The sequence below is a fragment of the Borostomias antarcticus genome (genome assembly GCF_949987555.1).
Source record: "Borostomias antarcticus genome assembly, chromosome: 35".
NCBI classification, from domain to species: domain Eukaryota; kingdom Metazoa; phylum Chordata; class Actinopteri; order Stomiiformes; family Stomiidae; genus Borostomias; species Borostomias antarcticus.
Genome location: NC_140268.1, coordinates 1,188,759 through 1,216,038, shown reverse-complemented (window position 1 = coordinate 1,216,038; position 27,280 = coordinate 1,188,759). Strand labels below are relative to the sequence as shown.

At 43.5% G+C, this 27,280-nt stretch overlaps 1 protein-coding gene across 1 annotated transcript; it reads right to left on the bottom strand.

Annotated features, from left to right (window-relative positions):
- Window positions 1-7,683: 7,683 nt before the first annotated feature.
- Window positions 7,684-26,342, bottom strand: fus (FUS RNA binding protein). Its single transcript, XM_084461047.1, has 13 exons — window positions 26,265-26,342; window positions 24,316-24,340; window positions 24,064-24,212; window positions 23,625-23,793; window positions 22,836-23,077; window positions 22,058-22,235; window positions 19,023-19,057; window positions 10,633-10,668; window positions 10,088-10,197; window positions 9,532-9,661; window positions 8,978-9,109; window positions 8,030-8,150; window positions 7,684-7,920 (listed from the first exon to the last, which is right to left on the bottom strand). The coding sequence occupies exons 1-13, from the start codon at window positions 26,275-26,277 to the stop codon at window positions 7,806-7,808; spliced, it is 1,455 nt and encodes a 484-aa protein (XP_084317173.1). The 5' UTR covers window positions 26,278-26,342; the 3' UTR covers window positions 7,684-7,805.
- Between the last annotated feature and the right edge of the window lie 938 nt (window positions 26,343-27,280).

The following is a 27,280-nucleotide window of genomic DNA, read 5'->3' as shown; positions in this document are numbered from 1 at the left end:
CTCACCTGACACAGACACTCCCTACTCTACTCACCCTAACGCCCCACACGATCAGTCATTCCTGAACCATGGTCAAGGAAGGTTGATGTTGTAACCACGCCAGTCTCTCACACGTACACCTGTAGCCTGTGATCCTCCTGTGTCATCCATCTAGTGAAGTAAAGAAGTGCAAAAAGGCAACTTAAGACGGACATCTGTCGTAGGAAAGCGGATCAAGACCTTATAACATGGCTTATAATGCTAAATTCCCTTAACTACTGTTCCCCCAGGGAATATGTTCACTATTTGAAACCCTGTAGCAATGTGATAGTTTTACGAAGTTCACTAAAATCCATATAAAACACATTGAAATAGTATTTATTCCATAATGTTTCCCGATGATGTAGCCGTTGTGTAAAAGACCAGTCGGCACATTTATTTTCCTTCATATTCATATTCATATTCTCTCTCTCTCCTCCTGTACAGGAAGATAGACAGATAATCATAACATACCAAAGCACAACATAAGTGTTAACACTATAAGGCCAGGCCTGTGTTATTTTTGTGTCTTTTGAGCTATTGGTGCTACAATGAAACTCCTTTACAAACTGTATTTTGGACTGAAAAAAGAGACTGGTTTTAGCTTTGGGCCCTAAGCTCACAAAATATAAGAAAGGTATTAGTCCAGCCTAAAAGCTTTATGTTTGGAAAGCCAGATGCTTAATACTGAAGGCCCACCCTACCACCAACAAACAAACATTACGATCTAAATAATAATCATAAGAAGAAGAAGAATGCCGACAATAATAATAATAATAATACATTTGATTGTTTGGTACCTTATAGTCACCTACAAGGTCAGGTAAGATAAAGTCAAAAGATAAAGATAACACATGTCCTACAAGGAAATAGAATGCTACTAATTTCTCTGGAATGTTCTAGAAAGTCAGGGAAACTTTGTCAGCCAACTTCTTGGAAAATGTGTCATATTGTAGCCTGTGCATTATGGGTAAGGGAGGAGCTGAACGTAGACTGGTGGGAGTGGTATTGTGGGAGTGGTGGGAGTGGTATTGTGGGAGTGGTGGGAGTGGTATTGTGGGAGTGGTGGGAGTGGTATTGTTAATCAAAACTGATGAGTCAGTCTCTAAATGGTAAATGGACGGCACTTATATAGCGCTTTTCCACCTTAGCGGCACTCAAAGCGCTTTCCAATGGCCTCTCATTCATCCATTCACACACCAATGGCGGTAGCTGCCATGCAAGGCGCTAACCTGCTCATCGGGAGCAATTTGGGGTTAGGTGTCTTGCTCAAGGACACTTCGACATGTGGACAGTCGGAGCTGGGATTCGAACCGCTGACCCTTTCGATCACTGAACGACCCGCTCTACCAACTGAGCTACAGCGACCCCGCTAAACGCTGCGGTCCATCCTCCCCCCCTCCTGGAGTTCACTGACCAGATGAAACAGCTGATCACTGCCGGAACCAAACTTACCCCCCCACTACACTCCCATTCTCTCTCCCCTCAACTCCCATCAGTATCGCCAACCCCCCCTCCCCTTCACCCGCACAATTGTCATTGTCACAGTCACAGGGCCAGGCCCCTATCCCCCCTCCACGACAGCATCAGAACCAAGAACCTGTTTCCCCAGCCTGATAAAGGCACAGCACATCCAGCTACTTGTTTACAAAACACAGCAAGCTCTAACTGATACTGGTTCCAGGCTACAAGGCTAATGGCTCCCATGACTCTTCCCAGGACAAGCTGGGGCCCAATGTGCTGGTATCTTCCTCAATGGTATCTCTCTCTGGTATCTTCCTCTTGATAGGTAATAGAAAAAGAATGGTGAATCTGCTAAGTAACAGGAAACACTCAACTGGTTCTGCAAATGTATCAAATTTAGCATCCATTCCTCGTCAGCCACAAACTTATCACAGAGAACTGGGCGGATAATACCTTTAGCACACTACTCAAGCACAATCTTGATTTCATGTTTTTAACGGAAACTTGATTAGACCAAGGTAACAGTGCAGCTGTTCTTATCATTATTATTAGTATTATGAATTGGATTTATATAGCGCCCTTCATGATACCCAGAGCGCTTTACAGAGTCCAGTATTCATTCAGACACAGTCATACCAGTGGTGGTTAAGCTACATCTGTAGCCACAGCTGCCCTGGGGCAGACTGACAGAAGCGTAGCTGCCAATCAGCGCCTCCGAACCAACATTCATTCATTCATATGTTGCATGTCTTTTCTGACATGGGGAGAACATGCAAACTCCACACGGAAGGACCGGGATTCGAACCCAGGACCTTCTTGTTGTGAGGCGACAGTCTGAGCCACCGTTCCTCACTAGCTACTATAGCAGTCCCCATCAGTAGCTACTCATTAATTAATCATTGGTTCCTCATTAGTTACTCAGTAACAATTCATTTTTTGTGTACCTTATTGTAAATTGTTACCTTTGCCTCTGTATTGGGAAATAAGTGCGTACAAAGTACTGATATAGTACATTTAAAATGCATAACTTTTTGTATAGGCCTAGTTGCATATTGCAATACAGTGGAAACTGCCATCCATCCATCCATCTTCATCCGCGTATCCGGGGTCGGGTCGCGGAGGCAGCAGCTCCAGCAGGGGGCCCTAGGGGCCCTTTCCCTAGCAGCATCAACCAGCTCTGCCTGGGGGATCTGTAGACGCTCACAGACCAGTGCGGAGATGTAATCTATAGTCCTGGGACGTCTGTCGAGGTCAAATTGATCACTAAGATGGAGAAACTCTCTCACGCTCTCTGTTTTTAAATCGCTCAAACCAGTTTATGGAAACGTCCTCTCCCAGGGGCTCTGCCAGTTCTGCTGCGTTTCGAGAGGACATTACGTGACCAGGAATGATCAATCCAACATTGACAAGAGCAGCTTGACTTGATCAACCACAGGTGCTCGTTCAAGAAGGTTTAGCTGCTGCGTCTCGTTGGCCCTCTTGGCAGTTTGATGACTCGGAATATTTTTCATTAAGAAAAAAACGAAATAGAAATTGAATTCAATTATTTTTCCCATTATGGCTTCAGTACACGCAGCATCTGACACTTATTGCCATTTTCTTTCACTTAGCATTTTCCAAAAGGGTCTGGAGCCAAGCTGCACTATCCAGCCGGAAGCAGACGGGTTACCATGAGGAAAAATAGGCTGACATATGAAATGTATCATAATTTTACAAGTTTTCCATATATTGTCATGTATAAAAAAAAAAGTGGATTCCTTGATTACTGTAAACAAATTATTCAAGCAGCATTTGTATAGGAATGATTCAGTCCCAAGCTTTTTGATCCATGCCGTACTGTATAAGCAGTTTCCACTGTAATAATGTCGGGTCACCAGATCAAGGCCCCAGCTACTGATGTTCTGTAGACTGACAACCTTCTTTAGACTATCCTATATTCTAGAGCTCAGTGCACCATATGGTCAACCCAAACTAGCAGAAATTGAATTAACCATACAAGCAACGTGATCCCTAGCTGGGTTAGGGTCACCCTAACCCCATTGGGTCCGCCAGACACAATTCGCAACACTGCAGTCTGGAGTTACTGAGTTTATTTATGTCCAAGGGGTATTATCAGCGGTCTCAAAACGTGGGTTCGTAGCTCACCAGGTAAGGCGCGCCCCATATGAAGGCTAGTCCTTCGCCCTGCGGACCCGGGTTCGATTTTTTGGCTCGGGTCCTGTGCCGCATGTCCTCCCCCCTCTCTCTCTCTCCCACAATTCCTGTATCTCTCAACTGTCCTATTAAAGCTGAAAAGCCCTAAAAAATATCTTTAAAAAAAAAAACGTGGGTTTGTGGTCGTATCAAATGGGTACAGTCGTTGTGTCAAACCCGCCCCATATTAGATAAACGGTTGTGATTGGACGGGCAAATATCTGCTGGGTGGAACTCAGTCTGAATGGGAGCGTGACCCGACTGAGTGAAACAGAATGTGAGATCATGTGATCAGGGTGGCGAAGCCAGGCTATATGATCCTCGAACTCGTCGTTAAACTCGTTAAACTAGTCCTCCGTGTATGAAATGTGTGGCAGCTACTTTCATCAGCTTTGATAGGGAAAAGGATAGTATTGTTTTCCATTGATGTTATCAAGCATCTGAGGTATGTGTGCGTAGTGTGACTCAACATGAGGGAGGAAAGTCACCTCACTTTGCAACATTCCTACAGAGACACGTGCAGAGATACCTACAGACATTGTTTTATACCGTATTTTTGCATCCTTCTACCTGCTGTCATGAGTTCAGCCGCTAGAAAGTAGATGAAGATTCATCTAGGTAAGAAAAATAAAGGTTTGAAATATTAAGCCTAAAGAGTTGTGATTGGGAGTTTGTGACCACCATGTACTCACACACTTATTCATATCTACATGTTTAGTTTACAATAAATATTGTTTGAGGTAATGGATTTAGTCGACAATACAACTCATTGGATTGATTGACTTGAAAATGATTGAATGAATGAGGTATGCTTTAGCTTTGAGCCCTAAGCTCACAAAATAATAACAGAGTTCTTTAATGATTTTAAAGAATTGCAATTAACATGTTGGGAGGACCAATTTGATGTTTGGAAAGCCAGGTGCAAACATATAAATATACATCATTTTGTAAAGAAAGATTTTAGTCCACCCTTCTTAAAATAATAATTATATATCTATATAATATATATATAGAGAGAGAGATTTAACCAATAATTATAATAATCTACATTTTACTTGTTTTGCACCTTATACTCGTTACCTAAGGACAAAAGATAAAAAAGATAGCCCATGCCATGTCTTTTAAGGAAGACGGAAATAGAATGCCACTGAATTCTCCGAAATGTTTAGCAATCTTTGGCATCTCATTCAAACATCTACGTCTTGGAAAATGTCACAATGTAGCCATTGTATTATAGGGGGGGAGGAGCTTAACTGAGGCAGGTGGGAGTGGCCAGTTTATGACCTCAACTCCAATGACGATGCAAAAGAGCCCTGAGCACAAACCCTCCTTATATAATGTCAGCACTTCAAACTGTAGGGTACTTTCTGTATATGTTGGACATGGATATTGTAATTTTGCTTATGGATGCTTTTTTTGATACTTCAAATGCACTTAGCCACTGGTAACTGATTTAGGATGACTTTAATGTTTTCTAAGATATAGTGGAATTTTTGAACATGATGTATAATATGCATGTATAAGATATGCACCATAGATTATTTTTTATTCCTCGGTGTGGACATGTGAAGAAAGTCAACACCCCACAGCTTGAGTATAATAAAATGGCTACTCAATATAATATACTATTATCAATATAATATCAAGATCCTAGTAGATGTCCAAATAACCCACCGTGTCCTGGTCTACTTATTCACCACCTAAAGGGAAGTGCAAAACAGCAAGTCATGACCGTTATCCAGAAACAAAAGTTGAACCCATTGCAGCAAAATAAATAACATTACAGGAATCATCAGTGTAACTGCTTTAGCCACTGACCGCTACCATTAATGTTATGGAAGCTGCTGCTAGTTGTTGTGAGCTCATGAGCTAACTGGCTATCCCGCTCTCATTGTGCTGGATTAGCATTGGAAGCATTGGAACTGATGTGTCCAGGTGACAAGACCCATCTTTATTTATCAGACATTACCGTCCTACCAGTCCAACACACATAAGCCAGGCTGGACCTGGCCTGGTTAGCATCAAGTTCTACAAACTGCACCTTTAATCATTTTGATCAACATTCCTTGTTCCCTTTACACCCTTTAAGTTACCGTATGCTTTACTGGTCACCTGCACTTTATAAAATGATTAGCAGTCATTTTATTTTGATATCAGTACATACAGGCCAATAACTATTTGCAGTTTAATTACGTAATTTGTTTTTAAGCTTTAATGGAAGCAGCAGATACGAGTCAAATGGAATGTAGGAGGCCTACAAGTTCCTTTCAAATAGTTTATGTTCTGGAGAAATGACACCAACATAATTCCAGCTCCAACCAGGGCCAATTATTTGAGAAATAAATACTTTAGCTACTAGTCTTCGTCTTGTGGACTTACCTGCTCTCTAAGACAGGATGTGATAATGATGTAAGTATTGCAGCAAAAACATTAGAGACAAAACAAGCATGCTGTTTATCTGCTGTCCTTTAGATGCGGGATGTGGGTGAGATCTTGTTTGACACGTTTGTGGTGGCAAGTCAAGTCGAGGCAGGAAAGGTTCACACTTTTGACAATATTTATGCACACACGTAAAAGATATCTCCGTAAAATCGCTAAACCAAAGAATAAGACATGAAAGAATGGTCGAAATGTCAACATTAGTGATTGATCTATCAATTTGGTGTGATATTCACCTTTTTGCCCCACACAATTACAATTTACAATTCAGAACTCTCACCTAAATTGTTGAAATAGTACAAAAGACTAAGCTAGTGAGCCAGAGAAACGAAGTCAAACTAAATGATTGAAAGAGAAGCGCTTTTCAAATGGTTTTATAAACACTTTAATAATAAAACAAACACCACATCGTTCAAACACACTCATTAATAGTAACATAAAATGCCTCTTTTCCAAACACAAAGCTTTCACAACAAATAAAATGAATTTGACTAAACCGAGGAGATGCAGGGATGAGGGGAATATGATGAAGATAACTAATTTGAGATGATGCAGAGGAAGATGAGGAGTGTGCGTTAAGTGTGCATGTGCGAGACAAAAAATGGAGGGCCGTTTCTACACATGGTCAACAAACACACTAAATATCAGCGTCTAACGCGGCGGAGGAGGGTTGGGGTGTAGCTGGTCCCAGGTCAGATCGGGGACAGGCGCTGGTCCTAGTGGAGCGGAGGGGACGATGGGAGGAACTGGTCCAGCTCGGAGCGTCGATTCGTAGGGTCTGTCTCGACTAGTAGGGTCTGTCTCGACGGTCCTGTCTGTGGTCGCCCCTGTGAGAGATTCACATCCGCTTAGAATTTTTTAATGACCTTGATGATCCAAATAAATTGTGTAGAATCTTAGCCGGTAGACACTTTATCAACGAATGTGCCAAAGCCTGCCACCTCATCCTAAAACTAAAAGCTTTCATGAGTTCTGGTCTATAAACTGACCCATTTCTATTAATTTAGTCCTCATTCTCGTTTATACTGTATTTCTATGTCCCTATACTGTATTGTATTCTCAATTGTATGGTTGTATGTGTGTAGTACTATAATGTACGCTCTATTCTATTTTGATTTGTAACTATATTGTGTCTCACAGCTCATTGTGAGTGGTCCTTAACTTTTTATTATTGCACTTTTGTGCAATCTATCTATCTATCTATCTATCTATCTATCTATCTAGTCTGCTGTGACCCTTGTATCATGACCACTGGTGACATTATCATGACAGTGCAAAGCAGTGGCTGGGTCATTTCGTGCCTGTGTGAGGATCTGCCTGCCTAGAACGGTCACACTTGTGGTCACTAACCTTCCGTCCATTTTGCCAGGGCCGAATCCACCCCGGTCGCCCCCCCGGTCGCCCCCCCGGCCGCCTCTGAAGCCCCCCCTGTCGCCGCCCCTGTCTCCCCCCCTGTCCCCTCCTCTGTCCCCTCCTCTGCCCCGGAAACCACCGCGGTCAAAGCCCCCCCTCCCCCCGCGATCTCCCCCGTAACCTCCTCCTCCTGAGAAAAGAGATGGAATAAAAAAACACGTTTACAAACAACTTCATTTAACTAGACATCCTTGAAATATAATAGAATCCTGTTAGTCTCGAGGCTGATAACGTGCATCGCATACAGTGCACCTGCAGAAGGTCACAGCAGGGGGGCGCTATTGAGCCTTACCTCCTCCCAAAGGGGGAGACATCCCTCCAGCGCTCTCCGGTTTAGAGGCCTTGCACTGGTTACACTCGTTACGCCACGAAAAGTTCAAGTTTCCGCACTCCCTGAGAAGAGGTAAGTCGAGGTGCACAAAACACACAGTTGCACGTTTACAACCTCACATTAACTGAGGAAAAATGCATAAAACCCACGCATACTTGAGGGCTCACTCACGAGTTTGTACACTTCCAGTCTCCGGCCCTCTGCTGTCCACCTCCGCCACCTCCGTTGCCTCCGTTCCCACCAGGGAACCCCCCACCTCGGCCTCCTCCGAACCCGCCGCGCCCCATCGGCCCTGCAGACGGGGTGAGAGAAGAAAACGGAGTCACTTTTGCGCTTTTTTTTTTTGCGCTTTTTTTTAAGCTTTGAGCTAGTCTTGTTAACATTTGTTGTCATTGTCGTAGCAGTTGTTGTTGTTTTTTGTTGTCGTTTTTTGTTGTCATTGTGTATCGTAACCTTTATGTTTAGTTGTGTATCGTAACCTTTGTCTTTTTTTCAGGAAACTGTGTTGCTGCCACTCTTGGCCAGGATTTTCTTGTAAAATAGATTTTAATCTCAATGAGTTTTTAAACCTGGTTAAATAAAGGTATATATAACTGTGAACTCAATCGACAAGCCTGTCAACCAGCTAGGTGCGTTACATTATTACAGTAGATGTGTACATTAGCGTTTAGCTACACAGGCCTTCATGGTTTATGGGCACTGGGTAAAGTCCAGTCCAGGTGGCTTAAGCCCCATTTCCAGCGCATCGTAACGGCTCAACTTGATTCAACACTACTTAGTTGAAAAATTTTCACAAATGGTATCCTTCTAAGTGTAACTGGTCGTCATGACATGTCATATAGAGGGGTTTCTAAATAACGGTTCTGTGTCTGGTCTGGTTCTGGTTTTGCGTCTGGTTCTTGGTCTTAACAATTCTCTCTTAGAGTTGAGCAGGTACTTTTTGGTGCGGTAGAAATGGGGCATTAGATGAGGTGGATGATTTCTTGAATCCACACACCGGCTCTTGGCCGATTGGGTTCGAGCCCCACTGTCTTTGAAAGAAGAGACTTACCGGCTCCATACGAGGCTCGGACAGAAAAAAACCGCAAAGCCCCTTTTTGTAAACTCGCCAAAACTCACCAGCGAGCTGGGTATCACCTCCTCGTCCACCTCGACCACCCCTGCTCATACCGCCACCGCCACCCCTGCTCCCAAAGTCGGCCCTGCGGGTGGCGAAGGAGACCTTGATGGGGTTTCCGCTGAACTCTTTCCCTGTAGGGGACCACAAGGACACAAGTGATCAAATCAAATCAAAGCTTTATTTGTATGGCGCATTTCATACACGGAGGTAACGCAATGCGCTTTACAGAGAACAAGGGAGGTGGGCATAGGTCCCACCCCCTACCTGTTCCAGAGGGAGAAAAGAAAAGTGAGCTGTAAACATTCTTCCCTGACCCCTCTCTACGAGACGATCGAGCAAGATCCTGGAGTATGGAGTAAATGGTGGCATGGCCAAACCATTGCAAGCGATTCACTATTGGCGAATCCAGATACTGACTCATTCACTATTGGTGAATCTAGATACTGACTCATCCACTATTGGTGAATCCAGATACTGACTCATCCACTATTGGTGAATCCAGATACTGACTCATCCACTATTGGTGAATCCAGATACTGACTCATTCACTGACCATCAAACCATTCGATGGCGGCTTTGGCTGAGGGGGGGTCGTCGAAGGACACGGTGGCCTCTCCCTTCAGCTTCCCTGAATCTCTGTCCGTGTACAAGTTGATCATCGGTAGCCCCGTCTTCTTGTTGATCTGTGGGGGGAGGGGGGGGGGGGGGGGCTTTAGCTGCATTATGCTGTGTTCACACCGGGGCGCGGCGAGAAAATTCGCGCCGCCCAGTTCGCCCAATCTCGCCGCGGGATCAATGGGTCGCCGCGCGAATCCGCCGCAGAAAGTTAAAAAAAAAATTGAACTTTTGCGAATGTCGCCGCGCGACGAATCCTGGACGCCGCCGAGTTCGGTGATTCGTGCCGCCCCCTGCCCAGTTGGCGCGAATTGTATTGACTTTCTATGTAAACTCGCCGCGCTGCAGGAAAAATTCACGCCCGGTGTGAACACAGCATTACACTTCGGCACACATGAAATGATTCCATAACAAGTGTATTTTTGGATGAAGCAGGTATCAGGTTTGTTCGAAGGCAGTAATAAGTCTATGGTGTGTCTGGGAAGGCGCTGTACCTTGATGATGCCGATCTGTTTGAAGAAGTCGGCCACAGACTCCACAGTGTAGGTGTCACCCAGGCCTTGCACGAAGATGGTGTTGTTGTCAGAGTTATCCTGGTCTTGCACTAGTGGAAAAGAGCACAAGGGTCAACGTGGTGCCACGTCTAAGAGTGTCCTCTGTCTTTAAATACACAATTTTTTTTTTTTTTTTTTTTTTTTATATATAAATTAAAAAATAAATGAAAATGACTAAAACTAAGGACATTTTCTCTCTAATTTTATTTTAGTTAGTTGTAAACACACAATGCAGTTTTAGTTAGTTATCGTTTTTTTGTAAAGTCTAGTTTTTATTTTGATTTCAGTAAAATGTTTTTCACACCTAGTTTTCGTTTTTTAGTTAGTTTTCGTAACTATAATAACCTTGCTTTGAGTTGAAGTGTGGTGATGCTGCATGAAAACAATATATTGAAGAAAGACACCGCTATCATTGGATGTTTGTCCAAAATCCTCATCGGTGGTACTTTTTGAAGCTAGTCTGGGAGGGAGAAGTCTTTACTTACTGGAGTTGGGTCCATCAGGTCCCTGGTCTCTCGGACCTTGAGGAGAAGCAGAGATAGATTTAAATTTACAAAAAAAGGAGGGATGTTATGCACCATACACTACTAGAACATATCCATCTTTCCAACTCGCGCACACACACGATTAGGTCATCTGCTCCGCCTCTCACTCTACAAAACAAAGTACCGTGTCATTCCATTCCATGTACATCCAATGTGTTCAGTTCTAAATGCCTTGTGTAATGTGTTCAGTGTGTAATGTGTGTAATGTGTTCAGTGTGTAATGTGGTGTGTAATGTGTGTAATGTGTTCAGTGTGTAATGTGTTCAGTGTGTAATGTGTTGTGTGTAATGTGTTCAGTGTGTAATGTGTTCAGTGTGTAATGTGTTCAGTGTGTAATGTGTTCAGTGTGTAATGTGTGTAATGTGTTCAGTGTGTAATGTGTGTAATGTGTTCAGTGTGTAATGTGTTCAGTGTGTAATGTGTTCAGTGTGTAATGTGTGTAGTGTTCAGTGTGTAATGTGTGTAATGTGTTCAGTGTGTAATGTGTTCAGTGTGTAGTGTTCAGTGTGTAATGTGTTCAGTGTGTAATGTGTTCAGTGTGTAGTGTGTTCAGTGTGTAGTGTTCAGTGTGTAATGTGTTCAGTGTGTAATGTGTGTAATGTGTGTAGTGTTCAGTGTGTAATGTGTTCAGTGTGTAATGTGTTCAGTGTGTAGTGTTCAGTGTGTAATGTGTTCAGTGTGTAATGTGTTCAGTGTGTAGTGTTCAGTGTGTAGTGTTCAGTGTGTAATGTGTAATGTGTTCAGTGTGTTCAGTGTGTAATGTGTTCAGTGTGTAATGTGTTCAGTGTGTAGTGTGTTCAGTGTGTAATGTGTTCAGTGTGTAATGTGTTCAGTGTGTAGTGTTCAGTGTGTAGTGTTCAGTGTGTAGTGTTCAGTGTGTAGTGTTCCGTGTGTAATGTGTTCAGTGTGTAATGTGTGTAATGTGTTCAGTGTGTAATGTGTTCAGTGTGTAGTGTTCAGTGTGTAGTGTTCAGTGTGTAGTGTTCAGTGTGTAATGTTCAGTGTGTAATGTTCAGTGTGTAGTGTTCAGTGTGTAGTGTTCAGTGTGTAATGTGTGTAATGTGTTCAGTGTGTAATGTGTTCAGTGTGTAATGTGTTCAGTGTGTAGTGTTCAGTGTGTAATGTGTTCAGTGTGTAATGTGTACAGTGTGTAATGTGTTGAGTGTGTAGTGTTCAGTGTGTAATGTGTTGTGTGTAATGTGTTCAGTGTGTAGTGTTCAGTGTGTAGTGTTCAGTGTGTAGTGTTCAGTGTGTAACGCGTCTGAACTCCCGATCTCAAAGCACAGTGGGGATGGGTCACCTCAAGCGTCAGGATCATATTTGTTGAATATTTTTTTGCCATTTATCCACACCTTCATTCCACTTTTATCAGACGTTTTCATCGATCACCAAGCCTTCCACACGTCCCATTTGATTATTTTAAGTAAAATAATAATTAAATACTTGTGGTCAAATAACAAGATGTTCTTAGTACTCAGCACAGACAGACAGAAGGACAGAAGACCCATTTTGTCGAAGCATGTTGGTCTACATCCGTTCAATTCGGTATTTTGTGCACCACCAGCTTCAGTCACGCATGCTGTACTTTTCACTGCTCCCATTACGTTGTTGTCGGATCAAATAAGCAGAGTCACACCTGCACACTGAAGAACCTCACACCAAGACATTTAACTCGCCGGTTCTTGTGACTGCATGTGGATTATATACCCACACACCTTAGCCAACCCAAGAAGCTGCACGCTTCGTTCGTAGCCAAGGTACTCCTTTACCGGACCAAGAATTCACAATTGTATCCTTTTCGATGTAAATCGTATGTCGACTTTGACAATTGTGCAAAGCATTTTGACACTGTACCATATTTTTCATAGTTTGACCTCGCCGTTGTGTTGTGCGACATGAAAACGGAAGCAACTGTGGGTATTATTCAACAGAGTTTCACCGAGCTGTTGAGCACACACTACTATCAACAGTGGGTACATCCCAACTGCCACCCGTCATGTCAGGTCAAGTCACCTCAGGCTTCTGGGAGACACCCATGGCAGTGATGATGGTATTTCCATCTCTTTTTAGAGAATTCACTCGAGAACACCCAACATGGAGCCTAGACAGGAAGTTGATTCAGTACGAGTACAAAGGAAGAGTGTACGTGTTTCCCCGTTTCTTCAGCTAACCACAACAGAGATGCGATGATGGCGTTAACCCCTGTCCACCTCAATAAACCTTTGCCGTGTCCTTTTCACCAAACGTCAGCATGATCCTGTTTTCCCAACGCCATTTCTTTCTTTTAGACCGAGACGATCATAAAAGGCAACTCGAAAAGGACGCTTGGAGAGCACGGCCCTTCACACATCCACGCCTGCGGTCAGCGTGTCCAGTTGTCGAAGGCGTAAGCGGAGTAGGCGTTTCTAGTTTAGAGACTCTATCTATCCTCTAACCAGGTCCAGTGTCAGCTGCGGAGCTGTGGATATCGTAGTATTTAGTACACGCACACACACGTACACACAGACACACATCAGTCCACATCCGGCTTAGGCCTGGACCTGATGCTCTTAGCCTTTCTTGCTCCGAAAACTGCCTCTCTCTCTCCCTCCTATCTTCTAACCAGGTCCAGTGGATGCCCCACTGTCACCAGCAGACCTCCCGAAGTCCGATAGATACCCCTGTGTCTACTGTGGATGATGTAGCATGTCCGTAGAATATTCTTTCTCCTATGATGCTTTTAGCCTCTCTCATTCTGAAATGTAATTCAATGCAATGTATTGCTTCATAAATGTTCTTAGCCGGTAGACAAACATACTCCAGGAGCTTGCTCGATCGCCTTGTTGAGAGGGGTCAGGGAAGAGTTTTTACAGCTCACTTATCTGGCCCCCGGGTGATTACTGTTTTTTTGCTTCCCTCTGGAATATGTAGAGAGTGGGTCGTATGCCCACCTCCCTTGTTCTCTGTAAAGCGCATTGTGTTGCCTCTGGGTATGAAATGCGCTATACAAATAAAGCTTTGATTGATTGATTGATTGAGAGACGGACGAGAAGTTCCGACGCCACCTGCATCCTCAAGCGCTCTGCAGAGCGCGCAAGATCTTGATTCGAGATGGGAGTCATACAGCCACGCTTACTCCAACATGTGAAACGCACACTACATACACCATACACAAGAGATATTGTTTCCCCATCAAATCAATCAAATGTTCATACATTTTATTTCCATCCACCCGAGTTTGTTTTTTCCTTAGAATAATTTAAGTGTTCCTCCTATTCAAATCCAACTTTAGACACTACCCAGCTAACAGATAATAAACACATTTTAAACTACAAATGGTGCTCGGTGAGCACAGACCTCCATCCATGAATCCATTTCATTTGACCTTACCATGCCGAGATACGGCCGTTTCAACCCCCCCCCCCCCCCCATTGACAATAAATGGGGGGAATTTTTCACTTCCTGTGCCCAAGTCCCAAAAAATGAATGGCTGTGAATGGGCGGCCGTGTTTGGGTGGCTCCGTGGCGCCCTCCTCAGGTCGGGTTAATGACTTCCAAGTTTGCCCATACCACATGCCTCCACCGAGTTCCATGAAAATCGGGTTGTTTTTTTACATAATCCTGCTAAAAAAGTAAAGCAACCAACCAACCAATAAACACAAGCCACTGAAAACATTACCTCTCGCCCTGTGCTTTCGCTGGGGTGGAGGTAGTGGAACTAGATGCTTGGTCTGAGCATGCTTGCTCTGAGCATGCTTGGTCTGAGCATGTCATTTTACATGGTACCACCTCTCCCTCTAACTCGATGCTTGGTTTGAGCATGTCATTTTACATGGTACCACCTCTCCCTCTAACTCGATGCTTGGTTTGAGCATGTCATTTTACACGGTACATGTATCTCGTACATAAACATCCTTGAATTGTGGAATCAACACCACATCGCAACACATCCAGTCAAAGTACCAAGCAGGGTCTGATGTCTCTCACACGTCCATGTCGGTGTGAGGAAGTAGTAACACCTCTTTAATCGTGACAAAGTTATGCAACCAGCTCTGTTGTTGAAATGTTTAAAGCACATATCACCAGTCAGTGTTTCCGTATAGTTGTAAGAACCCCCGCCAGGCCAAAAAGCAGACTTTTAAATTGCCAATGTTGTTGACTTAAGTCAATGGAGTGTAAACTGGCAAAAACTTGCATTGCGGCATTTAGCGAAATGTGAAAAACCACAACAAGCCTTCGCTCTATGTAAGCACAACTAGCGATTCATAAAGACAGATTGATGAAAACAACCGTTTCGCGGCAGAAAATAGATTTTTTTAGAAGCTGCATTCTCAGTGCCCCGTCCGCCGCCATTACATGGATATACTTGGCTCGCGCTGGATTTTAAATTTCTTCTACAGGCCTCCGAATTACACCAAAGTTATCTCGGTGAGTCAAACGTCTTATAATATGCCGTAAATAAGGTCCAGGTTGTCAAAAACGATCATTCTCCTTTAAAGATAACATACGTGTGCCGGTATCTGAACAGGAAGCAGTCTTTTCTGCTGTCTATCTAGCTACAGTACCTAGCTAGAAACTAACAGTATGTTATAGCTTGTTTACTTGGTTGACTGCAGTGGACGGAGGTAAGCTGTTTCTACCCTCTACCCTCCCCCCCATTTTGACATTTTGCAAACGGCGTTGCTGCCCTCTGATGGTCACTCAGAAGTTTTATGTCTCTTATCACTACACTCGCAATATTTATGAAAAATAATCTGTGGTACAGCCCCGCAACACAACATTTATAGGGTTCCAAGTTGGCCCATGTCTGGTATTTTTGGTGTAATCCTGCCTACTAACCAATGAATCAACACACACCACCAAAAAATGAAATCTGCACTCTCGCTGGGGCAGAGGTAATGAAGTAGGCTATTTACATAAATTAGATGACGGACTCGCATATTGATCAGCTGGTTTCACTTTCATCGTCGTCAACGGAAGCTAACATGTCGTCGATGGAAGCTTTGACATCGGTAATGTCAGCAACACAATTCAGACTCAAGAGGCCGTAATCCACCGCTGTTGCTAAAGTCAGAATGAGCAAACCAGCACAACACTGATGACTCCCTAGATCTATATTGTTATATATCTAAAGTCCCTTCTGTTTTCTGCTGTGAAGCTCATAGAGAACTCATCTAGCCATGTAATCCCTGTGAATTTTAAAAGGATAAAACGTGGCGTTGTGGTAAGTGTTGGGGAAAAGCATCTTGCATGGGTCGGATTCATTATCAAGAACTGAGTTGTGCCAGAAACAGCTCAACGCACAGGTGCGGCGAGTTGTGCCGCATTCCATTGTAGAGATATCGGGAACTGGTCTTTTTTGGCACGTCATTGGCTATAGTGGCTGTGAGTCAGCAATAATGTCAGTAAAATGTTTGCCGCGTGCCGTCACATAAACTGTCATCAGTCGAAATGTAACCTAACCTGTGATTTATCAAAATGTTTAAAAGGGTGTGTACGGTAGGTTATGCCTGCTCTCGAGTGGCTCATTCAAATTCCCATTGACATTTTAACATTGGGACAGTTTATGCAATCAAAATTAGTTATAATTGTCCTGCCGTTCATCTGGCTGTCAATCACCCGAGTCGAACCTGATGACACAAGTCCAGCCAATCACAATCATGTTCGCCATCTAGCTAGATACTGATTGATTGATTGATTGATTGATTGATTGATTGATTGATTGATTGATTGATTGATTGATTGATTGATTGATTGATTGATTGATTGATTGATTGATTGATTGATAGATAGATAGATAGATAGATAGATAGATAGATAGATAGATAGATAGATAGATAGATAGATAGATAGATAGATAGATACTCACAGCGATCAACATGGAAAACGCAGATCTGGAATATTTGTTGAAAAATGATTTCACAAAAACGACCATTTGAGCGCCAGCTCATAAGATTGATTACTAGGATGGTGGACTAACGAATCAGAGACGAGGCATTCGATTGTGTTTATTTGAGGGCAACCAATGTTCGAGTCCATGGCTGTGGAGCTACACTTTCACTAGCATTAGGCTACTCAGGACTTGAATAACATGCATGATTTTGATTTAACTTGCAAAACAGCATGAGGAGGATTTATCTTAAATGAAGGTGATTACAAGGTACAGGTAGGCTGAGAGTTAATACAGCCGAGTCATGAAACGATAGGAGGAGTGCGTTAACGGACCCTCCGGAAGGATCCGTTATCCTCAACAAGCTATCTAGCTATCTACAGTAACATTATTAAATGGGTATGCTTGTATGTACACTTGAAGAGTTCATTTGCAAAAACAGATATGTGCATTTTGATACATTTTAATAAATCATTTTTTCAATCAAATGTCAACATTAAATATCAATTAAATAACAGTTTGATGGTTTTGATGACGTAAAAAAGAGTCTTCTTTATTTAATCAAAACAACCCAACTGTAATTTAATTGATATTTAATGTTGACATTTGATTGAAAAAATGATTTATCAAAATGCACATATCTGTTTTTGCAAATGAACTCTTCACTTGGGAAAGTAAAACGGTCATTAAGAGCGGTGGTCCCCAACCATCGGCCCGGCACCAGGCCCGTTCTCTACCGGGACGCACGGAAATCCTGCCCACGACAACGGGAATTACGCATTTTCATAATAGCCACTCATCTTTTCGCCATTTCACCGCACAGACGGCCACTTGCTTAGCTGTAATTCCCATCGACAGGCGAAACGGAAGCGTTTTCAACATCATTTTCAAACTCAAGAGTGTGATTGTAGGATTGTCAAGTGCTCGACTCTCCCACACTGGGTTATTTTTTCTGTCTGCTGCGCGTCACAGCTCCTCCTCGCAAACACTGAGCTGATGGTGGGTTTGCTGCAGGTGAGACGAGGAGGAGAGACAACTTATCCGAGTGAACGATCTTTAAGTGCTGGAGCGTTGCTGTTGTCGTCGTGTTGTACGGGTACATCACCGTATTTAGAAGTGGCTTCTTGTCACTTCTTTCTGAAGTGGTCCCACACTATGCTTTGCTTGGCTTCGCTTCATTTTTCACAACATGCCACTGTTGATTTCTCCTCTGCAATTCTCCCGAGATGGCTGCTTCGTTATGTAGAATATTAATTAAGAATAAAGTTATATTGCGCCCTCTGGAAGTTCATTTAAACATTGAAAATACACAATTCTACCACGTTGTTTGATAGTAGATCGAGTAAATTTCACGAACATAAATTCATGCTCCGTTATTTTAGAATAAATCTCACTAAATATGACTCATATTTATCAGTAAATACGACTCAAATTAAGCACCATCCCAACCAGTCGAACGAATAATGCTGCTTTTCGTTCTAATGCCTCTTGGTTAAAAAGAGAATGTGGACAAAAGGTGTGGAAATAAAGGAAAGTTCCAGATACAGAAGCATCTCCTGACCTGCGCACCATCAGACAAATACTGAAACCAATGAGTGGACAACTCACAACTCTGTCATTCTGACAGATTCTTACAGCAACTATAGAAAATATCATTCACCTTTCAAGTATAGAATGGCCTGATATTTCGAAGGTGCTTTGAGGAGGTTTGCAAACCAACTCAAAGCAAGTATAAAACAGGGTTTCTGTCGAGAAAACCATGAGCCAGACGACCCCTGAATGACCCCATCCATCAAAGAAATCCAAGTGCTCATGACTTTAGACACATTGTGCAACAATGTTCAAGATGAATTTGGGAGTTGATTGACTGTAACGTTATAGCGCCCTCTACTGCAGAGGACTTCACAGTGCAGAGTAAATGACACACACACACACACACACACACACACACACACACACACACACATTATTCTTACCTGTAGAGTAGACCACATGCACAACATTCTTTACATCACATGCTACCATAGCATATCGAGGTGTTTTACATAACCCAACACACACATACCTGCTATAGACGTTAACTGCTAACGCTTAACATTGCTTTCATGTTTTGTTTTTATACCTTCTAATACTCCTGCCCCTTTTCACCTCAATATGCTATGCTTAACCACATTTTCATATTTAAAGTGTCCCAATTCCAGAGAAGATAAAATCCCTACCTTACATCATTTCCCTGAATGAACCTAGTGGTACTTGAAGCTTTGTCTCAAATGTGAGATAACTCCCGTTAGTTTTTCTTTCAGACAACAGTTTTCCACATAGGGCATTCTTTCAACAGTTCAAAGTTCACCTCTTCCCACAACTCATACAACAAATAATTCAACATCTCGTCACCCCCTCCCTTAACCTTTGACTCTTTGAACCCGTCAAACCTGCCGTTTAAAGAGTTTTTGGCACTTACCACCAAACTTATTGAATCCTCCTCGATCGCCCATTCTGATGTAGAGGGAAAGAAAAGCGACACGCATTGGAGGTCGGTGTGGGCGGAGCCAATCTCTCTGGGAGTACCCTCTCCCTCTTTCACTCTCCTGGTATCCAAACCCATCTTTGCCCTCTTCCTCTCTCTCTTTCCCTTTCTGTTCACCCCCTTACTCTCTCCACCATCTGAATGTGTCTCTTGCCTTGTGTCCAAGTGGTCAGAGTTTTGGGACTAAGGACCAGTTAAATGACCTCGTCTGCCTTATTCCATTTCTCTCTTATTCTAAACCAAAGACTTTATTCTCCGTTCACCCCTCCTTACACTATCTCCTCAATTACGGAAGAGCATTAAGGCCAACAACTGAGTTTATTATTTTTTTAAGGTTCTGAGTTTAAAGTCAGAATTTCTGAGAAAAAAAGTCAGAAATAACTTCTGAGATTAAAGTCAGAAATAATTTCTGAGATTAAAGTCAGAAATAACTTCTGAGATTAAAGTCAGAAATAACTTCTGAGATTAAAGTCAGAAATAACTTCTGAGATTAAAGTCAGAAATAACTTCTGAGATTAAAGTCAGAAATAATTTCTGAGATTAAAGTCAGAATTTCTGAGATTAAAGTCAGAATTTCTGAGAAAAAAGTCAGAAAACTTCTGAGGTTAAAGTCAGAATTTCTGAGAAAAGAGTCAGAAATAACTTCTGAGATTAAAGTCAGAATTTCTGAGAAAAAAGTCAGAAATAACTTCTGAGAAAAAAAGTCAGAAATAACTTCTGAGAAAAAAAGTCAGAATTTCTGACTTTAAACTCAGAAGCTTAAAAAAAAAAAAAAAACCTCCGCTGTTGGCCCTAATGCTCTTCCGTACCTCAATCGTGATCTTCATCACCAACGGAAAAAAAGCGAGAAAACCTCAGACCAAAAGTCTTTGGTTCCTACATTTGCTGTGAAATGGATGCTTTAGAACGTTTTGGTGCAAAGTTACACCCACAGCAAATGATGCTTCTAGAAGGAAGATGTCACTGAACGCTGAGCAGCGGTTTCTCTGGATGTGACAGGTTTTGAGACGTGTGACACTCCCCTGGTCAAATACCAACTGCTTTGGTTCTTTGGCGTCTTTCCTAACAGGTCAAAGTGTCCATGTTGCACCTCCACCTACCTACCTACCTCTTCTAAATCTGTTGAAGTTAAATCTCTATCCTTTTTTCTCTCTACCGATCCCCAAAGAAAGAAAAAAATCAAAATAAACCCACCCTGGAGAGGTACAAGCCTAGGAGGAGATTGAGAGATTCATTAAAGCATTATTTCACACAGTGGTTTTGTGGGGGGGGGGTAAGGGGTGGTGTTAGGGGGGGGGGGCAGGGGAATGGCAGAGTCATGTGGTGTGTGTATGAGGGTGGACAGTATCGCTGGGCCCTTGCCATCTATTCCTCTAGTTTCCTAGACCAACAAACCTGGTTAAAATGGTAGAACAAGGGTTGTGGAGGGGAACAAGGCAACATGTTTCCATAGCGACCTCTGGCACTTCACCGGTTGCTGTAATTGTGTGTCAAGCGTTTTGTTAGCTTGTGTGCCTGTGAACTGTGATTTGAATACCATGCTCTTGGACAAGGTCACTCAATAGCCATGGTCACATGGTTGCACAGTTAAGCAATGACTTCATGAAATGTAAAACTAACTTCTTGTCCATTAAATAATGCCCTTTGACACATGATTACAGTGTATATATATGGCGGATTGATGGAAACCATTAAAAAAAGACGCATTGGGCACAAAAGGTCTGATAAGAGGTTTGCAGAAAGCTTGGATGTGTGCCCAAACCTACCATCCCTTCTGAATTTCTTTGAATCCTACAAAACAAAAATATTACAATTCCATAGTAGCATGAGCAATGCATCAGACATTATTAGCTTTCTAGCTCGAAAAAAAGCCCCCTCATCTGACCATGCAGTTACACTAAACAGCTGCTATCTTAAAATGAGAATAATTACTCAAGCCAGCCATCCACAAAAGCTAGTTATTGTATTGAAGAGGACCTAGGCTTTAGTGCAAGCAAAGCCAGCTTGTTAGATGGAAGGTACTGGAACCATCAGCCTGGTCGAAATATTCATCGCCCACTTCAGACTGGTCACTACTGAATCAACCAATCGTGTGATGTTTGACAGAGGGCTGGTCTCGCCACCGATAAGTCGTTTAAACCAGTTCAACTTGGCATTGTGAAAACGATCGCCTCATTTTTCAGACCGTCACCTTTCTCTTTCACACCGGCGACTGCATTATTGACCAGAACTCTTGGGCGTTTGCACATGTGAGCGTGGATGATTTTCATGGTGTTAATGTCGTCCTAAACAACCCAGCCTTCTAGGACGGAGAACCCACAGGGCACAACTTGCTCACTCACCAAGCAAGCGTCACACTGGTTCTGTGGAAATTCCTCCCGAGTTGGTAGAGAGTCAAATTTCATTCCGTCAGTACTCCCAATGACTTAGTGGTATTCCACAAGGAGACATGTTTGTACACCCAAACAGAGATTTGTCATTGACCCAATTCACCATGCACTAAGAACATTTCATGGCACCCATGACCTCTGGTAATGTTCATTTAAACCCCTCAGATTTCATGTAACCAACACTTGCTCAATTCCCCACTGAGTGGTTTCGTCTTTACCGTTAGACAGCAGTAAGGTTTTTTGGTTTAACTTGCGACCAGACCATGTATACGGCTGTCCAGACCTCGATTGTTCTGGTCACACTTCACCCAGGACAACATGGTACGTGTGGACACACGACGGCCCATCTGACCGTTGCATTGCGTACATGGATGTCTTCATTGTCCGATCCATCAATCCTCCTGCTAACCCTGACATGCAAGTAAGTGTGTCTTTTAACACCATTCGAAGGCCAGTCAGTGTTTACATCCAGGGTAGAGAGATGTTCATGTATGAAGATGTTGTCGGAGGTTGCGTCCATATAAAAATACATTTTCAGTCTTAGCCGAGTGCGAGAGGAAAATGTCTTTGAATGCTTACCCCATGCCTCCTCTGCCTCTCGGTCCACCTCTGCCGCCGCGGTCAGCCCCCCGGTCGGCCCCACGGCCTCCAAAACCTCCCTCTCCACGGCCCCTACCACCACGTCCATCATAACCTCCGTCTTGGCCACCATATCCTCCGCCACCTCCGCTCAAAGGAGGAGAATCCTGCCCGTATCCTGAGGGGGTCAGAATAGCAAGTTTGAGGTTAGGGTTCAGCTAGTCATCGCGACTTTGAGGGGAGAACTGGAAGCCGCGCTAGAAAGTTAAGACAGGGCCAATCGTGTTCAGCTGGAAATACACCAACGCCGATGGTCCGATTAATTTAACATAAGTAACTAGGACATCGGGGCGACTGTAGCTCAGTCGGTAGAGCGGGTCGTTCAGTGATCGGAGGGTCAGCGGTTCGAATCCCAGCTCCGACCGTCCACATGTCGAAGTGTCCTTGAGCAAGACGCCTAACCCCAAATTGCTCCCAATGAGCAGGTTAGCACCTTGCATGGCAGCTGCCGCCATTGGTGTGTGAATGTGTGTGTGAATAGGTGAATGAGAGGCTATTGTAAAGCACTTTGAGTGCCGCTAAGGTGGAAAAGCGCTATATAAGTGCCGTCCATTTACCATTTACCATTAACGTTATAGACCGAAAGGTTTACTTCCTACCCTGCTATTACCAATAGGCAGCAACATGTATTGGGAAATGCAATTCATTGGAAGAAATGGTAACTAAAGCAACAATAACTTGGATGCACCGTCTAATTCAGGTCATCTTTTTCCCTTACCTCCACTCTGGCCATATTGGCTCTGTTGGCCATAGGTCTGGGGCGGGGGTGAGTTGTAGCTGGGTGCCTGGCTGTAGGGAGCGCCGCCGTGCTGGGAGGGCGGTGGCTGACCACCGCTAGCCCCGTATCCACCACTTTGACCTCCGCCGCTGCTGCTGTAGCTACCTCCGCTCTGGCCGCCGTAGCTGCCCCCACTCTGCTGCTGCTGCCCATAGCTAGAGGGCTGGGAGTTGTTGCCATAGCTGTAGGAGAAAAGTTTTATTTTGTTTATTTAAGTAGCAGGCACATTCCTACCCGACTGTTCAGTTTAACCATTCTTTAATGTTCACAATCTAGCAGCTACGATTATGCGGATGGCAGTTTTCTTGAATAAAACAGTGATGGCACAAAAAGCACTTTCCTAAGCAAATAATTCAGATTAATTCATCTACTAAGGTGCGCCACTTAATGAGCAATGTCTGAGCGGTAACAGTAAATTGGGCTCCAATGAGGAGGCTATAAATGGTAAATCCATTTACCGTTTAGGATTTCTATTTGAGTACCCCTGCTATAACGTATGATCAAACTTGCGTACCATGGAAAGATGGCTAAAGATTCCCCAGGCAGAGCTGGTTGATGCTGCCAGGGAAATGGATGTCTGGGGCCCCCTGCTGGAGCTGCTGCCTCCGGGACCCGACCCCGGATACGCGGATGGATGGATGGATGGATGGATGGATGGATGGATGGATGGATGGATGGATGGATGGATGGATGGATGGATGGATGGACCATGGAAAGAGAGTGAATTACCTTGCAGAGGACGGAGCAGAAGACTGCTGTTGTCCGTACGCAGAGTAGGATGACTGCTGGTTGTATCCGCTCGGAGGGGGCTGACTGCTGCTGTTGTAGGCCCCAGAGCTGTAGGACTGACCGGATTGGCTGTAGCCACCCTGGGAAGGCGGCTGGGAACCATATCCTCCTATGAGATTAGAGGGGGCGGGGCCACGTGTTGGGCAACAAAAGATAAAGTGAACGGTTATCGGATTGCATCCCTTTCACAATCAACAATGTAGTAAATAAGATAGGTCTATGGTCACAGGCTAACAAGCCTACTCGTGTCATGAGGGCCACAATTTTGTATCTACAAATTAATAACGCAAGATCAATATACCAGTAGGTGAAGTGGAGGGAGACTCACTCAAAAATAGCAGTGAATGATCCGTTTGTGGTGCGTTGATTGGTCACTTACCTGATTGGGACTGGCCATAGCTGGAGCCATAGCTGCCCTGGCTGTAGGGTGCGGAGCTGCTATCAGAGCTCTGGTTGTAGCCTCCGTAGCCCTGCTGACTAGAAGCCTGGTTATAGCCCGGGTTAGCCTGGCTGCCATAGGATCCATACCTGAGAACGACGCCAAAATTCAGGGATTGATATGGCATAGACATAATTCAGCACTTATTTGATTTGGGTTCTGAAAATACATTTGTCGACACCTGTGACTTACCCCTGGCCGGCAGATTGAGAGTATTCTGAGGGGAAAAGCAGAGAAAAATACTTGTTAACGTCCCCAAGTGCTGAGAGCTTTCATGCAGACGTCAATTTCTTAAACCTAGCGTTGAGAATCATCTCGCAACTAATGGTGCCCCTCATCTTTATACTAGATAGTCATCAAAATTGTGAGTCGGATGTATGTTTTGAAGATGGTCACCAGATCTGCTTACACCAAAACACTTGAGCCTAGGATGGGTAGCTTTCGGTTGGCAGTGGATAGCATTTGGTTTACCTGCTGGTCCAACTTTAACTCCCCTTGGACCCATAAGCCAAGAACCCTGACTGAGGGCCCCACTTCTACATGATAGGGATGTGCACGACTAACGTACATGTCTGATGTTTTTGGTCTGTCCTTATCTTGTATGTTTCTATATGTGTATTGTTGTCTTGTGTTGTTTTTATGGCTGTTTTATGAGCTACGTGGCATTTTAATTTCCTTCGGGATAAATAAAGTGAATCAAATCAAATCAAATCAAATCAAACCGACTAGTCAAGTACCTGATGGGACACCTGATGTGAGACTTGCTACTAGGCAAAGAAAATACTAACTATTCACCTAAAATACAAATACTGGCCACAATTAGGTGTTAGGGGAACTATTTTGCTCTAGCTAGCAAGCTATCTGCCGATTCAGGTTCTCATTGTAGCTAGTCGCTAACCAGCTAGCTAACTAGAGCTAACCAGCTAGCTAACTAGAGCTAACCAGCTAGCTCACTAGAGCTAACCAGCTAGCTCACTAGAGCTAACCAGCTAGCTCACTAGAGCTAACCAGCTAGCTCACTAGAGCTAACCAGCTAGCTCACTAGAGCTAACCAGCTAGCTAACTAGAGCTAGCCAGCTAGCTAACTAGAGCTAACCAGCTAGCTAACTAGAGCTAACCAGCTAGCTAACTAGAGCTAACCAGCTAGCTCACTAGAGCTAACCAGCTAGCTCACTAGAGCTAACCAGCTAGCTAACTAGAGCTAACCAGCTAGCTAACTAGCTAGCTAACTAGAGCTAACCAGCTAGCTAACTAGAGCTAACCAGCTAGCTAACTAGAGCTAACCAGCTAGCTAACTAGAGCTAACCAGCTAGCTAACTAGAGCTAACCAGCTAGCTAACTAGAGCTAACCAGCTAGCTAACTAGAGCTAACCAGCTAGCTAACTAGAGCTAGCCGCTAACCAGCTAGCTAACTAGAGCTAACCAGCTAGCTAAATAGAGCTAACCAGCTAGCTAACTAGAGCTAGCCGCTAACCAGCTAGCTAACTAGAGCTAACCAGCTAGCTAACTAGAGCTAGCCAGCTAGCTAACTAGAGCTAACCAGCTAGCTAACTAGAGCTAGCCACCTAGCTAACTAGAGCTAGCCAGCTAGCTAACTAGAGCTAACCAGCTAGCTAACTAGAGCTAGCCACCTAGCTAACTAGAGCTAGCCACCTAGCTAACTAGAGCTAACCAGCTAGCTAACTAGAGCTAGCCACCTAGCTAACTAGCCGCTAACCAGCTAGCTAAAGCTAGCGAACTTGGTCCGTTGGAAGGTGATTCAAATAGTAACGTTATGACGGCGTTAGCTTCTAAGCTAGCTAGCGAGCTAGCTGAACATGAGACGTTAATGAGCCACATAAAGCCCAAGCTAGCGTTAGCATGCTAGCTCAACCAGCAGCTGAGCATGTCCGTCAGGCCGGGTAGGCAGTCAGACCGGGCTCTCACACCGGTCACGGGCTAAAGAAGATGGCGGAAGCAGAAAGCTAGCTAACGTTAGCTAGCATAGCTCAATGCTAGCTGGCTAACCTGCTAGCATGCCTCCCACTCTTTATCGACCAGCCAAAATGAAGCTAATAATGTGGTTTACCTAGTCTAACTTACTGAATATAACGTTAGTTATCAGTTAGATACGTTACATTAACTAAACCGTTGGGTCTTACCGTTAGACGCCATTTCTTCACTGAAAGAGAGAAGAAAGAAATCGGTGGTCAAATCGCGGGTGAGTGTTTTGCTGTGGGACTGTTGTCAACAAGGATTTTCAAGATAAAAGTCCCCCTAATGTGATTTCTCTTCAAACTCGAGAAGTATACCGTGTTTTCAATAATTTAATTATTTCCTGGAGGTGATTTATTGAGGAACTAATATAATTTATTTTGTTTTGTCTGTAGATGAAACAAAATAAATTATATTAGTTCCTCAATAAATTACCTCCAGGAAATAATTCAATTATTTCTGGGCTGGGGTTCAAAGGTTATTGCATCTCAGGAGGGATGTGGATATATTCCTGGGTCCTATCTCAGTCATTTATCAGAAAAACGTTCGTTGGATTTGGGGCCCTTGAGTTCAAACTCATTAGCGTATGTAATAACGCACGCAGTGACAAGACTGATTTCTGGGCTTGTGCTAGACATTTTAAACTGCAATGGGAAAGTAACCGACTCTCCTACAATCACATATCATAGAGAGTCTACCTTCATATTTTCAGCTTGTTATGTGCATTTATACAACGGTTAGTTCTGGTTCTTGATTCTGATTGGCTGGAAGACGTGTTAAAATACTTTGTAACACACACCTGGGACCGCATATCATTCCATTTTCAGTATTAATGCGCCTCCCATCTGATCCAATGCATTGTAGTTGTTGTTGCTTGGCATTTTTATTCTAGTGTACATAACATAACCACATGTAATATATCTCAGCTCGATGGCGATGTGTACTTATTTTTTGGGTTATTGTTAACAATGGTGTCAGTGAGTGAGCGAGTAACAGACTTTCAATATTGTATACTGGTCTGGTCCAGCAAAAAATATAATTTTAATGGAAAACATTGTGCATGTGCATGGCTTCTCCTTCATGAAACAATGCAGTATTATACAAATATACTTAAACATAATAAACGATCATCAAACTAAGCACAGAGCTTTGGCATCCTCTGGTGACGATGTATAACATGGTT

What these genes read in the sequence shown, in the direction of transcription:
- fus (XM_084461047.1), bottom strand. An exon ending in CCAATATGGCCAGAGTGGAG is followed by an intron (nt 22,236 to 22,835) that starts GTAAGGGAAAAA and finishes TGACCCCCTCAG; the next exon opens with GATACGGGCAGGATTCTCCT. An exon ending in AGAGGCAGAGGAGGCATGGG is followed by an intron (nt 19,058 to 22,057) that starts GTAAGCATTCAA and finishes CCTCTACATCAG; the next exon opens with AATGGGCGATCGAGGAGGAT.